Raw genomic sequence first — 13,061 nt, 5'->3', positions numbered from 1 at the left:
ATTTAACCGCTTTAACCCCACGCCTAACAAAGCGAGGAGCCACTAAGGGGCAAATGCTCTAATCCAAATGCTTTTCAACTTGTTTTATTTATCCTTGGAAAGTTCTGATTTTTAAAAATTGCATATTCTTGTTACTATTCTTGTTATTGTTAATATTATATAATATTATATTGTTGCAACCCTGGGATTGTAGCCTCAGTGCCTGCTTTTGTGCAGGAAAGATAAAGTTGCGTTGTGTTGTTTTGTTTTACTTGCAAACCCGGAAAAAGAAGTTGCTCTCCTTGGTTTTTCTCATCCTTCTCCGTCTCTTGTCTCTCGGGCGAGGCGCTCCAAGGGTTAAACCTAGAGACGGCCCCATTGCCTAGAGAGGCCCAGGACTCTTGGAGAGTGTTTTTTGGGGGGATTTAAATACTGGACGCACCTTCCTGTTCTGTTCTAGCTACTCTGGGGAGAAAGAAAAAGAAAAAAATTGGCTTTGGGATTTCCCAGGAGTAGTATTGTTGGGGGAGGTCTGTGCATTTGGAGGAAAGGTGAGTAAATAATTGCAAAGGGGGAGGGGTGGATTTGTTGCTGCTTTTCAGAGAGCAGAAAAAAACTGGACTTGGAGGGAGGATGCAATCTGAAATCTCATTTCTTTGCAACCATCAAGTTCAGCCTGGGAGCAAGTGGTTTGCAAAAGGGCTGATTTCCAGAGAAGAAAGAGACCAATAGGTCCAGAACTGTCAGATCGCCTTCCCATCGCCTTCCCTATAGGCGTTTGCCTTTAAATGGCGGCGCTAACCTGCAGGAATTAAGCCCGCAGGAGCTGCTGTTTAGCCGGCGTGGAGATCGGCGCGGATCACCTGCTGGTTTGCTGCGGATCAAAAGGGGTGCAGCAGGGCAAGGCCCGGCGCTGCTAAATAAACAGGCCCTTTCTCTCTGTGTGTATACGTTGCTTGTTTGCTTTCCCCCTCCCTTTGTAGCCTGCAGATCAGACAAGTGGGCATGCACACAAGCCCAGGTCTAAGCCACTTGCATATTAACCTGCAAAGCTCGGAGCAGCAGCGTGGGACCCAGATCGGAGAGGGTGAGCCTGATGTTGGACTCAGACTCCTGTCAGTATGGCCAGTGGCCAAGAATGATGGGATTTGTAGTCCACCGGCATCTGGGGTTGCCACAGGCCACCCATCCCCAAAAGTGCCTTCTCCCTGACTAACTTATCCACTTGCTAAGAAATGCTGGGGATGCCACCCCAATGCTAAAACTAAATATGTGGTGACACGGGAAATGGCATTATCCGTGTAGAGATTTGAGCAGCGACAAATCTTTGTGGGTTTTTGGTGCCAGCTAAAAATGTCTATATTTACCCAGGCCATTTATTAACATACCCTGAGTTTGCTGCTACATGGCAGCAATTCGTTGTTACTTCCCCTCTAATAATAATAATAATAATAATAATAATAAATAATTTATTTATACCCTGCCCATCTGGCTGGGTTTCCCACTCTGGGTGGCTTCCAACAAAATATTAAAAATACATTAAAACATCAGTCATTAAAACTTCCGTAAACAGGGCTGCCATCAGATGTCTTCTAAAAGTCAGAAAGTTGTCTATTTCCTTGACATCTGGTGGGAGGGTATTCCACAGGGCAGGCGCCACTACTGAGAAGGCCCTCTGCCTGGTTCCCTGTAACTTCACTTTTGGCAGTGGGAACCGCCAAAAGGGCTGAATGATGGGGGTGGAGACGCTCCTTCAACCTTGCATCCAAACTTTCATGACCCCAAAGCGCTAACTTCATTTACAATTTATTTTTATCATGTTAAGTTGTTGTTGTTTTAAAAACTGATATTGTGTTTTGATCCTGTAACCTGCCACGAGACCTATGGGTAAAGGGCACGTGATAAATGAATGAATAAATAAATAACATTAGCAAAATACAGTTAAAACCAGCAGTAAAACAATAACAATCAACATCAGTTTAGGTTCCAATCCTGCACCTGCTTACAGGGAGTAAATCCCTTTGAATTTAACTTGGCCGTTGGTAGGGTAGTAAGTTATGTTTCTCACAGCCTGTGCTCGTTTTTCCCCCCCTCAGAGAGAAGCTTCACTGCATAAGTATGTTGTGTGACGTACCGCTGGTTTAAAAACACAAAATCCCCACTTCTATGGAAAACTACCTCTTCTTTTGACCATATTGCAGAGGAGTGCTGTGAGAGCACCAAAGAGGAATCCGGAAGATTCCAACAAATTCTTGGGGAAAGGGTGTCTACAAGTCCAGAGCTCCACTCTTTTCTCTGAGAGGAAATGGCAACCAAGAAAGGGTCTGCACCGGCTGGCAGATGCCAGGCCACACCAGCGCCTTCCAGTGTCAAAATGGAGGAACGTGACCCAGCAGGCCCCAAGCCAGCCGAGGGAGCAGAAAAAGCGGGGAAATCTCCTCGTGTCCTTCAGGTTGGGACCATCAGAGAGTTACTTGACTGGGCTGCTCCGTTGCAAGTGAAACAGGAGCCCGATGAGGGTTTGCCCGAATGCTGGGAAGCCCAGTGGCAAGAGTTCCTCCGAGCCATGCAGTCCTCTCACTTGGGATGGGGCAACCCACCAGTGACAGAGGAGGCTGCGCCATGGGGGGACAACAAGGCCTTCTTCGCCTCCTTTGAGCGGCTAGCTGGGACCTGCCACTTGCCTCGACGGGAGTGGCTGGCCCGCTTGCTACCTGTCCTGAGCCGGGAGGCCAAAGAGGCCTACAGCAACCTCAGCCTGCAGGACCGAGGGGAGTACGGCAAAGTCAAGGCGGCCATTTTGAAGGTGGATGCCATCCGCATGGAGACGCAGCGCCAGCGCTTCCGGCAGTTCCGCTACCACGAGGCCAAGGGTCCCCGGGAGGTGTGCGGCCAGCTCCGTGAGCTGTGCCGCAGTTGGCTGAAGCCGGAGAAGCACACCAAGGAGCAGATCCTGGACCTCCTGGTTCTCGAGCAGTTCCTCACCCTCCTGCCCCAGGAAATCCAGAGCTGGGTGAGGGAACACGACCCGGAGACCTGCGCCCAAGCAGTGCCGCTGGCCGAGGCATTCCTGCTGAGGCGGCGAGAGGCCGAGAGGAAGGAAAAACAGGTAACTTCCCTTAATCTTGTTCCGGGTAGCTTGCGTGGTTGCCTCGGAGCTCAATATTTCACAAAAGTGCTGCACAGAGATGGCTCTCAGAAACCAAATTCCTTGAGCTTTGCGTAACATGTGTGTTTGGTTTCCTACCTGCACCACTCATTTGCATGCAGACAAATGTAATTTAAAACCACGTGAGTATCTGCAAATATCAGGGATTTCATGTTTCTTGAATCAATTTTAGAATGAATTGATTTTAGAATGCATTTCAATTAACTGATTGTGATTTTATGTAAACTGTGTTACTTTTATTGTTGTTAGCCGCTCTGAGCCTGGCTTCGACTGCGGAGGGCGGGATATAAATAAAATAATAATTATTATTATTATTATTATTAGCACATAGTTGAAATGTGGAATTTGCTCTCACCGGAAGCAGTGATGACCAGCACTTGGATGGCTTTAAAAGAGGATTAGGAACATTCATTGAGGAGAGGGCTATCATTGGCTACTTCGCCACGAGGGCTGTGTTCTCCCTCCACTGCCAGGGGCAATGTGCCTCTGAATGCCACCTGCTAGGGTTGCTAGTTAGGGAGAATGCTTTGGTTCTCTGGTCCTGCATATAGGCTTCCTATCACCTGCGGGAACAGGATGCTGGACCAAATGGGCCATTGGCTTGAATCACCATGTTCTTACGACATCTGTGTACTGGTTTGTGTATTAAGTTAGGAAGTGCAAATGATGTAGGTTTGCATCGAGAAGCAAGCCAAACTCATTTCTTTCCCCCGTTCGTACATTTAAATTAACTGCTGGTGCAGGCACTGGAAGCCCCGGCTGTGAATCGTCCCGAGGTAAAGCCATCTCCCATGGGTCCCGGACTGAAGCGGCTGTGCAGAGAGGTGAAGCAAGAGGAAGCCAGAGCACTGGGTAAGGATTTGCTGCCTTTTTTGGCGTCAGAGTTTATTACGTGTTTCTTAGGGCCTTGGCCTGGCTACTTCCGTCTTGGGAGCGTGATTGGTTTGCAGTAGCTTTGAGAGTGGTGATGCCATCTGGATGCTCACCTACCCAAGCCCTTTCTTTCCATGAAAGGACTGACAAGAAACAGCCGCGGATTTGGGCTGGGCCCAGGAAGGCCAAGGCTCCATCCCATTGCTGAACTACAACTCCCATCAGCCCTAGCAAGCATGGTCAACAGTCAGGATTATGGGAGCAATAGAACAACTGGAGGGCTCTAGGTTCCTCATCTCGGGTATATGAGACGAACCTTCCTTTGCAGTCCAAATGATACAGCTCAGGCAGAGGTCTGCTTCTTTGAAAACTAGACTATAGTAAAGCAGTCTAGATGGGATTTGGGGTTGGAGCATGATTTCTGGGCCTATTCATTCTGCCCTCTGAAAAACTATTGGCTCATGTGAAAAGGGTTTCTTTCTCTTCAGCATCTTGGGAGACACAAGTATATATCATTTTTATTAAGTCTCGAACAATATTCCAAAGCATTTCTCATCATATACATTTTTTTAAAAAACATACAAAGTTTCTTCTTTACTTTCCTGGTGTTTGTTGTTTATTCCTTTTTATTAGCTGTTTTATAACACAGATATTTTAATTATCTAAACCTTGCTATCGTTGAAGCTTTTATATTTCAAACCCTGACCACGACTTCATATATTGGTGATATTTTGATAGGTGATCTATCAGTGGTCTCCAATCCTCCTTAAACACTTCGTCATTATTCCCTCTTCATCTGGCGGTTAATTTTGCCATTTCAGCATAGCCCATCAGTTTCATAAGCCTTTCCCCCTTAGTTGGTAGTCCTTCCTCTTTCCACCTCTGTGCATACAAAGTTCTAGCTGATGTTGTCACGTACATAAACCAACTAGCCAGTTTTCTCGGGATCTCTGCCCCCATATTGGGAGACACAAGTCCATTAGGAAACATGAGGTCTCTTCTTTCCCCCCATTTCTTTTAGACAAAGGTAGCTCCAGCAGTGACTACGTGGAGAGGAGAGGAAACCGGAGCACAGAAAACGGCCTGAAGACTCCTAGCAGAGCCCGGCCGGGGGAAAGGCACTTCCAGAGTCCTGAGGGCAGGAAAGGTTTCCACCAAAACCCGGCCCTCATTAAACACCAGCGAGTCCACGCGGCAGAGAGTCCCCACCAGTGCCCAGATTGCGGGAAGCACTTCACTCAGCGCTCCAGCCTCACCATCCACCGGAGAATCCACACGGGCGAGAAGCCGTACCCTTGCCCCCAGTGCGGGAAGTGCTTCCGCCAGAGCTCGAACCTTCTCAAACATCAGAGAATCCACTCGGGCGAGAAGCCGCACCAGTGCCCCGAGTGCGGGAAGTGCTTTGCTCAGCGCTCAAACCTTCTCATCCACCAGAGAACCCACACCGGTGAGATGCCCTACGTGTGCTCCGAGTGCGGGGCCTGTTTCAGCCAGCACCGAGGCCTGGTCACCCACCAGAGGATCCACATGGAAGAGATGCCCTATGGCTACGGCTGCCCGGACTGCGGGAAGTGCTTCCAGCAGAACTCAGACCTCACCAAACACCTGAGGGTCCACACGGGCGAGAAGCCCTACAGCTGCCCCGAGTGCGGGAAGAGCTTCAGCTACAGCTCGAACCTCAGCAAACACCAGAGGATCCACACGGGCGAGAAGCCCTACCTGTGCAACGTCTGTGGGAAAAGCTTCAGCCACTTGTCGACCCGGAACACGCACCAGAGAGTCCACACAGGGGAGAGGCCGTACGGATGCACCGAGTGCGGGAAAAGGTTCATTTCCAGCTCAAAGCTCACAAGACACATGAGAACGCACTCGATATACACCCCTTACATCTGCAACGAGTGTGGGAGGAGCTTCAGCACTCATTCCTCCCTTACCACACATCAGAGAATCCACTCTGCTGAGAGCTACAGCGTGGGGAATTCTTGGGAGGCTGCTGAGCAGGGGCCCAGCAACCTCTCTGGCCGGGTATCACTTCTGTGACTGGTGCCTCTTGCCCTGTCCCTTTATGATTTAGCCTTTCCTGGTCACACAGGTCCATCTCAGCACTCGTAGAAAGGGTGCTAGTCCCTAAGGTGTTTGGAATCGGGAGGGCCTGCGCAGTGCAGGCAGGAAGCGAGGATAGAGGAGGGTCTAGGATTAGTCTGGTGGTTTTTTGGAAAATAGAAGTAGGCTGAGAATAGGATAGTAAGGGGGAATGGAAGCGAGATTTCAGGCTTATATCGGCGGTTAGTTTTAGAAGCGGTATGATGGCTAGTGCAGAACAGAGGAGCAAAGAAGCTTGTCATAGGCTGCTTCCCCATGAACACAAATGGGCCTCCTTTTAGCGGAATGTGTCCCTAGCTGCGGTTTAGCAATGCCATAGCTAGATAGAAACTCCAGTTGCAGGGGCAGTATATCTTCAAACCATCTGCCTGGCACAAGGCAACAGTTGTTTGATTCCAACCATGTTTGTTAGCTTAATGGTAAGTAGCTAGATCATTCCATGTCCCCTGCAGTTTGATGCTCTCCAGCTGCTTTGACAACTCCCATCCTCCCAGTGCTGGCAGGGGCTGATGGGAATTGTAGTCCAAAACAGCTGGAGAGCCCTAAGTTGGGAAAAGCTGATCTAGGTGGTCTTTTTTGGGAAGTGGAATCCTGGATTAAGATGGGCAGCAAAATGGTTCAGATCTTTTGAGAGGAGAGTGTTGCTTAACCCACAAATCGTCTTTAAAATAAAAATGCAGCTACTCAACAACAAATTCTCTGGGTGGCTTACAAACAAGACAATATGTGAAAAAAGTTAAAACAATAAGCAATAAAAGATGGGAGAAGGGGGAAAATACCTTTTTCCTGGCAGCAAAAGAAGCATAAACAATCCACAGCCCGGATTAAACTACCCTAAGCTACAGCAGCCCACCTTAGAGAGTTGTTTGTAAGGATTCTCAGAATGCAGGTCACTTTGAACATTCTAACATGCTCCATCCTTCTGTGTCCTCCATCAAGGAAACGGGCGTTATAGTGGAGGTTGAGGACCATGAAAACACTCTAGGCAGGGGAGAGAGGCAGAGCCAGGAGGGTTGTGGCTTGGGAAGACGGGGTGCAATTTATAGAGAGTCCAAGGGTTCCCCGTGGTTCCCCCTGCCTGACCAAGAAACAAAAAGCACTCATTTTTGTTATTAAGCGGCGGCCAGACGAGTTCACAAAGGGTAGGTCCATTAGTGGCAATTAGTCTTCATAGCTTTATGAAGCTTCTGGGTTCAGGTGTAGTGTAGGACCGGTTTCCTGGTGGGTGGGAGGAACCATCGGGAGGGGGGGGTGGCCTTTGCTTCACATCCCACCCGTGGGGGCCACCCAGAGGCAGCTGGTTGGCTTCATTGCAGAGAAAATTTCCGGACTGGATGGGTTTTTGTTCTGATTCAACAAGGCTTCCTTAGGATGGGATTGAGAAAGTTAAGGTTGATTCTCCGTGGCTGGGGGCGCAGGGGGAATTGGGCAGGTTCAGGCCACACTGTAGAACTGACCCCACTTTCCTCCTTTGTAAGTATCTCACTGTCATCTGTCCCTTTGGGACAAAATCCATCCCTTGAGAACATTGCTGTGCTTCGAGCTAAATTTGCCCTTCCTTTCCACTGGCAGCAGGGATCGGCCTGCAGGGGGCGCTGTGGTGTGTCCATTGACCCATTGCCTGTAGCCTGTTGTATGAATCAGAGCAGTTGCTCTGCTCACTTTCACCTCTGGCCTCACCCGCCCCTGGCCCCTGGCAGGTGCCCCACAAGGCAATGTGGCCCTTGAGCTAAAAGAAGCTGCCTGCCCCTGCTCTATATTGATATCACCCACAACATTCCAGAAATTGGACTCAGCCATGGAGGTGTCTGTGTGTCCGTACCTCAAACCTGAAAAGGAGGGGAGGGAGGCAAAATGGTTAGAGGTTCTTGGGAACCTCCTACGTGGCATTGCGGAGGCCCACTCAACTTTCCACATGCTGCCACTGTAACGTTACTGCTGTTAGGAGGGATATATGGTCTAAGCATTGCCACACATGTGGAAAGCGAGTGGAAATCTTGGTTCGAAGGGTAGGTCCGCTCTGCACATTTTTGGCACGTTCAGTGCACATTCAAAGCACGTGACTTCCCCCCAAAGTATCCTGGGAGCTTTAGTTTCCCATTCACGGCCGCTACACTCAGTCGAGGTGGTGGAGAGAGCCATCTTGGCTTTTCAGAACCTTCATTCGCCTGTGTCTTCCCAGGCTGGCAAGACCACTCCAGCCGTGAGGTGGTTTTGCTTCCAAAGATCGATCTGAGGTGAGGCACTGGGTGTCACAGAATTATGGAGTTGGAAGGGACCACTAGGATCATCTAGTCCAACCCCGGGCAATGCAGGAATCCTTTGCCCAACGTGGGGCTCAAACCCAGGACCCTGAGATTAAGAGTCTCGGGCTCTAACGACTGAGCTATCCCTGATCCTACTGCACAGGCCTTTGTGACAAAGGACTTTACAGGCAGCGCCTGAGTCCACTTTCCTGCTTGGCATCCCGATGGTTGCAAGATCATTGGAGAGGTGCAATATCCTAGCTTGGGAAACATGCAGACCAGCTCATATTCGGGACCATGGACTCAGTGAGACACCATCAGAGGTGAAAATGCCACACGGTCACAGGGTGCTTGTGGTGGGTTTCATTTCTCACAAGCTGTCAGAGGATGGCCACAGCTGGAATGAGCGTGAAGAAGGCAGGAGGACTGAGTTGGCTGTTTCTCCATGGAGCTGCAATTACAGTTCCTGAGATTCTTTGGCAGGGGGACATCAGGTGCTTTAAATGTGCGTTGGGTGTGCTTTAAGCTCGTGGTGCGCATTTGCTCTAAGACGGGGTCAGCAAACTTTTTCAGCAGGGGGCCGGTCCACTGTCCCTCAGACCTTCTGGGTGGGAGGCCGGACTATATTTTGAAGGGGGGGAAATGAATGAATTCCTATGCCCCACAAATAACCATTTTAAATAAAAGGACACATTCTACTCATGTAAAAACAAACTAATTTCCGGACCATCCGTGGGCTGGATTTAGAAGGCGATTGGGCCAGATCCGGCCCCCGGGCTTTAGTTTGCCTACCCATGCTCTAAGAAGTTAACCTTGAAAGATTGCTTCCCCAAGGTGAGATGGGAGATTTGTATTCTCCCGCAGCGCTGGACTCCGTAGAGAGCACCCCTGGCTGAAGGCTGGGATTGTGTATACTTTTTGTGTGTGTTTTGAAAATAAAATAAAAATCGAGGCATCATGTTCTTGAGCTGTTGTCATATCAACCTTTTATTTTTTTCCAAATTCTGCAGGCCTTCGCACATTTGCTTGTTTTTTAAGCACTTTCTGCCAAGTATTTGATATCTTTCTCAGTCCTCCTCCCACAACTATCCACCCCCCTCCAGCTCTGACTTACACAACTTTGGCTAGTGTAGCTGATGTGCTTTGAGCACATGAGGGTTAGAAACCAGCTTTGAAAAATATCAAAAGTCACGATTCCTATTTAAGTGAATTATACACTTAACTGCACACTTCGGCAGTCGCAAAACATGTGCAGAACACAGATTGAGAGTCTCCCTGAGATTTGCTCCTCCTCCGGAGGGCTTCCCTTAAGCCATCAGTGGCTACTAGCTTCATCATATCCATCATTTTGATTGCCCAAAGTCTAGAATCAGTGTTACTATATATACATATAAATTATGCCAGCTGTTGGGTTTCCTTTGTTTGTCATTGTGAGAACAGGATGCTCTTTTAGACAGTTCCTTGCCTGATCCAGCAGTGTTTTAAATTTGTTGTTAGCCGCCCTGAGCCTGGTTTCCTGAACCAGGAAGGGCGGGGTATAAATAAAAAAATATTATTATTATTATTTTATGATCTTCCGTTCAGTGAGGAATCCTTACTGGGTGCAATACTGAGCTTGATCAGAAGGTGGCAGCAGGAAGCTGCTTCCTAGCCTGATTTACCAACAGTGAGTGACAGTCTTGAATGAGTGGCGGTCTTGAATAAATCCCACTCAAAGGATATGATTCTGCTCTGATTCATATGAAATCGTAACTGTGGCGGAAATTCTTAGCCAGTTCCTGACCAGAGTTGAAGACTAAATCCCAGGCGTCTTGAAGCTGTGACTGGCCTGGCACAGCCTTGCAGGCTAATGAAAACTGGGAAAAAATGTCCCTCTTGATGGCTATATGTAGGGATGAGGGAGAAATTTATTTCATATCTTCCTATATGCATACAAAAGCAAGGTTGTTGTCATGCTGCAGTTTGCACGGCCACCAATAGGTGACCCTTGCTCTGAAGCGCCTTCCTCCTCTGTTAAATGCAACTGCAGCGAGGTTCAGGGGAAGTGGGGGGCCCTTCAGGGAATGATTTGCCTCCCCCTTCCTTCAAAAGGGGGGTGAGGCTTGAAGCGAGCTGCAATGGGAGGCTGCAGGACAAACTCTGAAGAGAGAGGGTGGGGAGGTTTGGGTGAGCTGTGAGGGGGGGGTGTCAGGAGCTCGTCCTACACTTGAGAAGGACCCTGGTAGAGACACATGCCTGACGGGCATGTTCTCTCCCTCCTGATCAATTGTTCGAGAGCTTCAAAAGCTTTCAGAAGCCAGTGTGGTGTAGTGGTTAAGAGCAGTGGACTTGTAATCTGGTGAACCGGGTTCGTGTCCCCGCTCCTCCACATGCAGCTGCTGGGTGATCTTGGGCCAGTCACACTTCTCTGAAGTCTCTCAGCCTCACTCACCTCACAGAGTGTTTGTTGTGGGGGAGGAAGGGAAAGGAGAATGTTAGCCACTTTGAAACTCCTCCCGGTAATGATAAAGCGGGATATCAAATCCAAACTCTTCTTCTTCTCTTCTTTCTTCTGCCTGAACATCACAGTGACCGATGCCAACAGACACCGGCACACTTGGGGATCCGCAGAGCGTTCGCAGTTTGCATAACAGAACTCAGCAACTCAGCATTTTGGCTAATCTACTTTATTTACATATAAACACACACGGAGCACTGCAACATGGCTCCCTCTCTAGCATCACACAGCAAAAGAAAAAGGACAAAGGACAATAGTCCCACTTCACGGAACACAGTAACACAAACATCCCGTCTCTGTCACTTCCCACTCTGTGGAGTCAAAACATACACCGTCATGTGAAAGACAAAAATCCCATGACTGCAATCACAGAGGAGGAATTCTAACAGGGTGAGGTGTAAACAGATTGGGGACCGGTCAGGAATAAGAGGAGCAGGACTTGGCCAAGTGTGGGAAAAGCAGGGCTGGTAGTGGTGTTGGCAAGTAGGCGTGGTTAGCAAGCACGGCCCCCTAGTTTTATTTATATATCACTCAACTACAGTCATCACCATAAAAGACCTAAGAACAGCTTTACTGGGTCAGACCAAAGGCCTATCTAGTCCCAGCATCCTCTTCTCACTGTGGCCAACCAGAGGCCTATGGGAAGATTGCAAACCGGACCTGAGCACAATATCACTCCCCCTTCTGGCAGCTTCCAGCAACTGCTCTTCCGAAGCATTGCTATGGAGGCTGAGCCATCAAGGTTGTTAGCCATCGATAGCCCCCTCCTCCACGAATCTGTCTAATCCTTTTAAAAAGCAGTCTAGTCTGGTGACCATCACTCCCTCTCGTGGGAATAAATTCAAAAGTTTGGTCAGGCACTGCGTAAAGAAGCACTTCCTTTGATCTGTCCTAAATCTCCCAGCATGCAGCTTCTCTGGACGTCCACAATTTCTGGCGTTATGAGAGAAGGAGAAAAAAATCTTTCTCTGTCCACTTTCTTCATGCCGTGTAGAATGCTGTATTGTTTTTAACACTCAATTGGGAGCCGCCAAGAGTGGCTGGGGAAACTCAGCCAGATGGGTGGGGTATAAATAATAAATTATTATTATACAGCCATACCTCAGGTTAAGTATGCTTTGGGTTGAGCATTTTCGGGTTGCGCTCCATGGCGACCCGGAAGTAACAGAACACGTTACTTCCGGGTTTCGCCGCTCGCACATGCGCAGATGCTCAAAATGACGTCACGCGCATGTGTGGAAGCAGTGAATTGCGACCTGCACATGCACAGACACGGGTTATGTTCGCTTCAGGATGTGAACGGGGCTCTACAACCAGAGGTACCACTGTATTATTATTATTTATAAACTTCTACCTTTTTGCTTCTCGCTTTCCCCCTCTAAGCCCCCAAGTCCCGAATGCTGCGAATTTTACTCATAGGAGAGTCTTCTGTTCTTATCTGGTTTAGATATCTAATTTCCACAGCGGCTAGACAGATTTCTCTTGGAAGCCAGCACGAAGGACTTTAGTTCAACAGCATGCTCCCAGAGGGTGGGGGCTGGGAAACTCCATTATCAGAGCTGTGAAAGACCTTTCAGCCAGGGATCCCGGAAAACCTGCCAGTTTGTGTAGACAGAAATCCTGCATTTGAAGCATTTCCCCTCAGCACAGAACTGCAGTCATAAGGCAAAACTGACCTCCACTCTGGATCAGTGGCGTAGCGTGGGGGGTGCAGGGGGGTCCGGCCGCACCGGGCGCAACATCTGGGGGTTAGGGTTAGGGGGCGCAAATCCATGGGTTAGGGGGCGCAAATTACTTGCCTTGCCCCGGGTGCTGACAACCCACGCTACACCACTGCTTTGAATGGAGAGATTTCACATGTCCACTCATATGGACTAGAAACCCACTTTTAACATCATCATCATCATTATTATTATTAAGCACCACTATTTTTTCCAGCCCCAAACTCTCAGAGCCATAAAACTACGATGGCGCAGCCCATGCAAGAGTCTCGCTGCCTTTGAGGTCCTTGAAGAGGTAAAGTTCCGATTCGTTCCAGCTTCGTTTGCGTGCCTTCTTGGTTTCAGAATTCAATACGCCTTCCAAAAACAGTCAGGTCAGTTTGTATTCATTAGTGTCAGATTTTAGCTTGCGCAGCCCACATCAATTATGTGGAAAGGGAGATAACAAGCTTGTTTACGGAAAACAGAGAGCT

The 13,061-nt window shown here is 48.8% G+C and overlaps 2 protein-coding genes across 2 annotated transcripts in view; both read left to right on the top strand.

Annotated features, from left to right (window-relative positions):
* The window catches only part of LOC309364519 (uncharacterized protein), a 110,062-nt gene that overhangs the window by 87,260 nt on the left and 9,741 nt on the right, over positions 1-13,061 (top strand). The window lies entirely within an intron of this gene.
* Positions 83-6,800, top strand: LOC309364578 (uncharacterized protein). The gene is made up of 4 exons (XM_081902193.1): positions 83-530; positions 2,076-3,088; positions 3,892-4,000; positions 5,043-6,800. Exons 2-4 carry the CDS (start codon positions 2,285-2,287, stop codon positions 6,059-6,061), a joined length of 1,932 nt encoding a protein of 643 aa, XP_081758319.1. The 5' UTR covers positions 83-530; positions 2,076-2,284; the 3' UTR covers positions 6,062-6,800.

Source organism: Podarcis melisellensis, assembly GCF_964234715.1.
Source record: "Podarcis melisellensis genome assembly, chromosome: 2".
Lineage (NCBI taxonomy): Eukaryota > Metazoa > Chordata > Lepidosauria > Squamata > Lacertidae > Podarcis > Podarcis melisellensis.
This window is presented reverse-complemented; position numbering and strand designations above follow the sequence as displayed.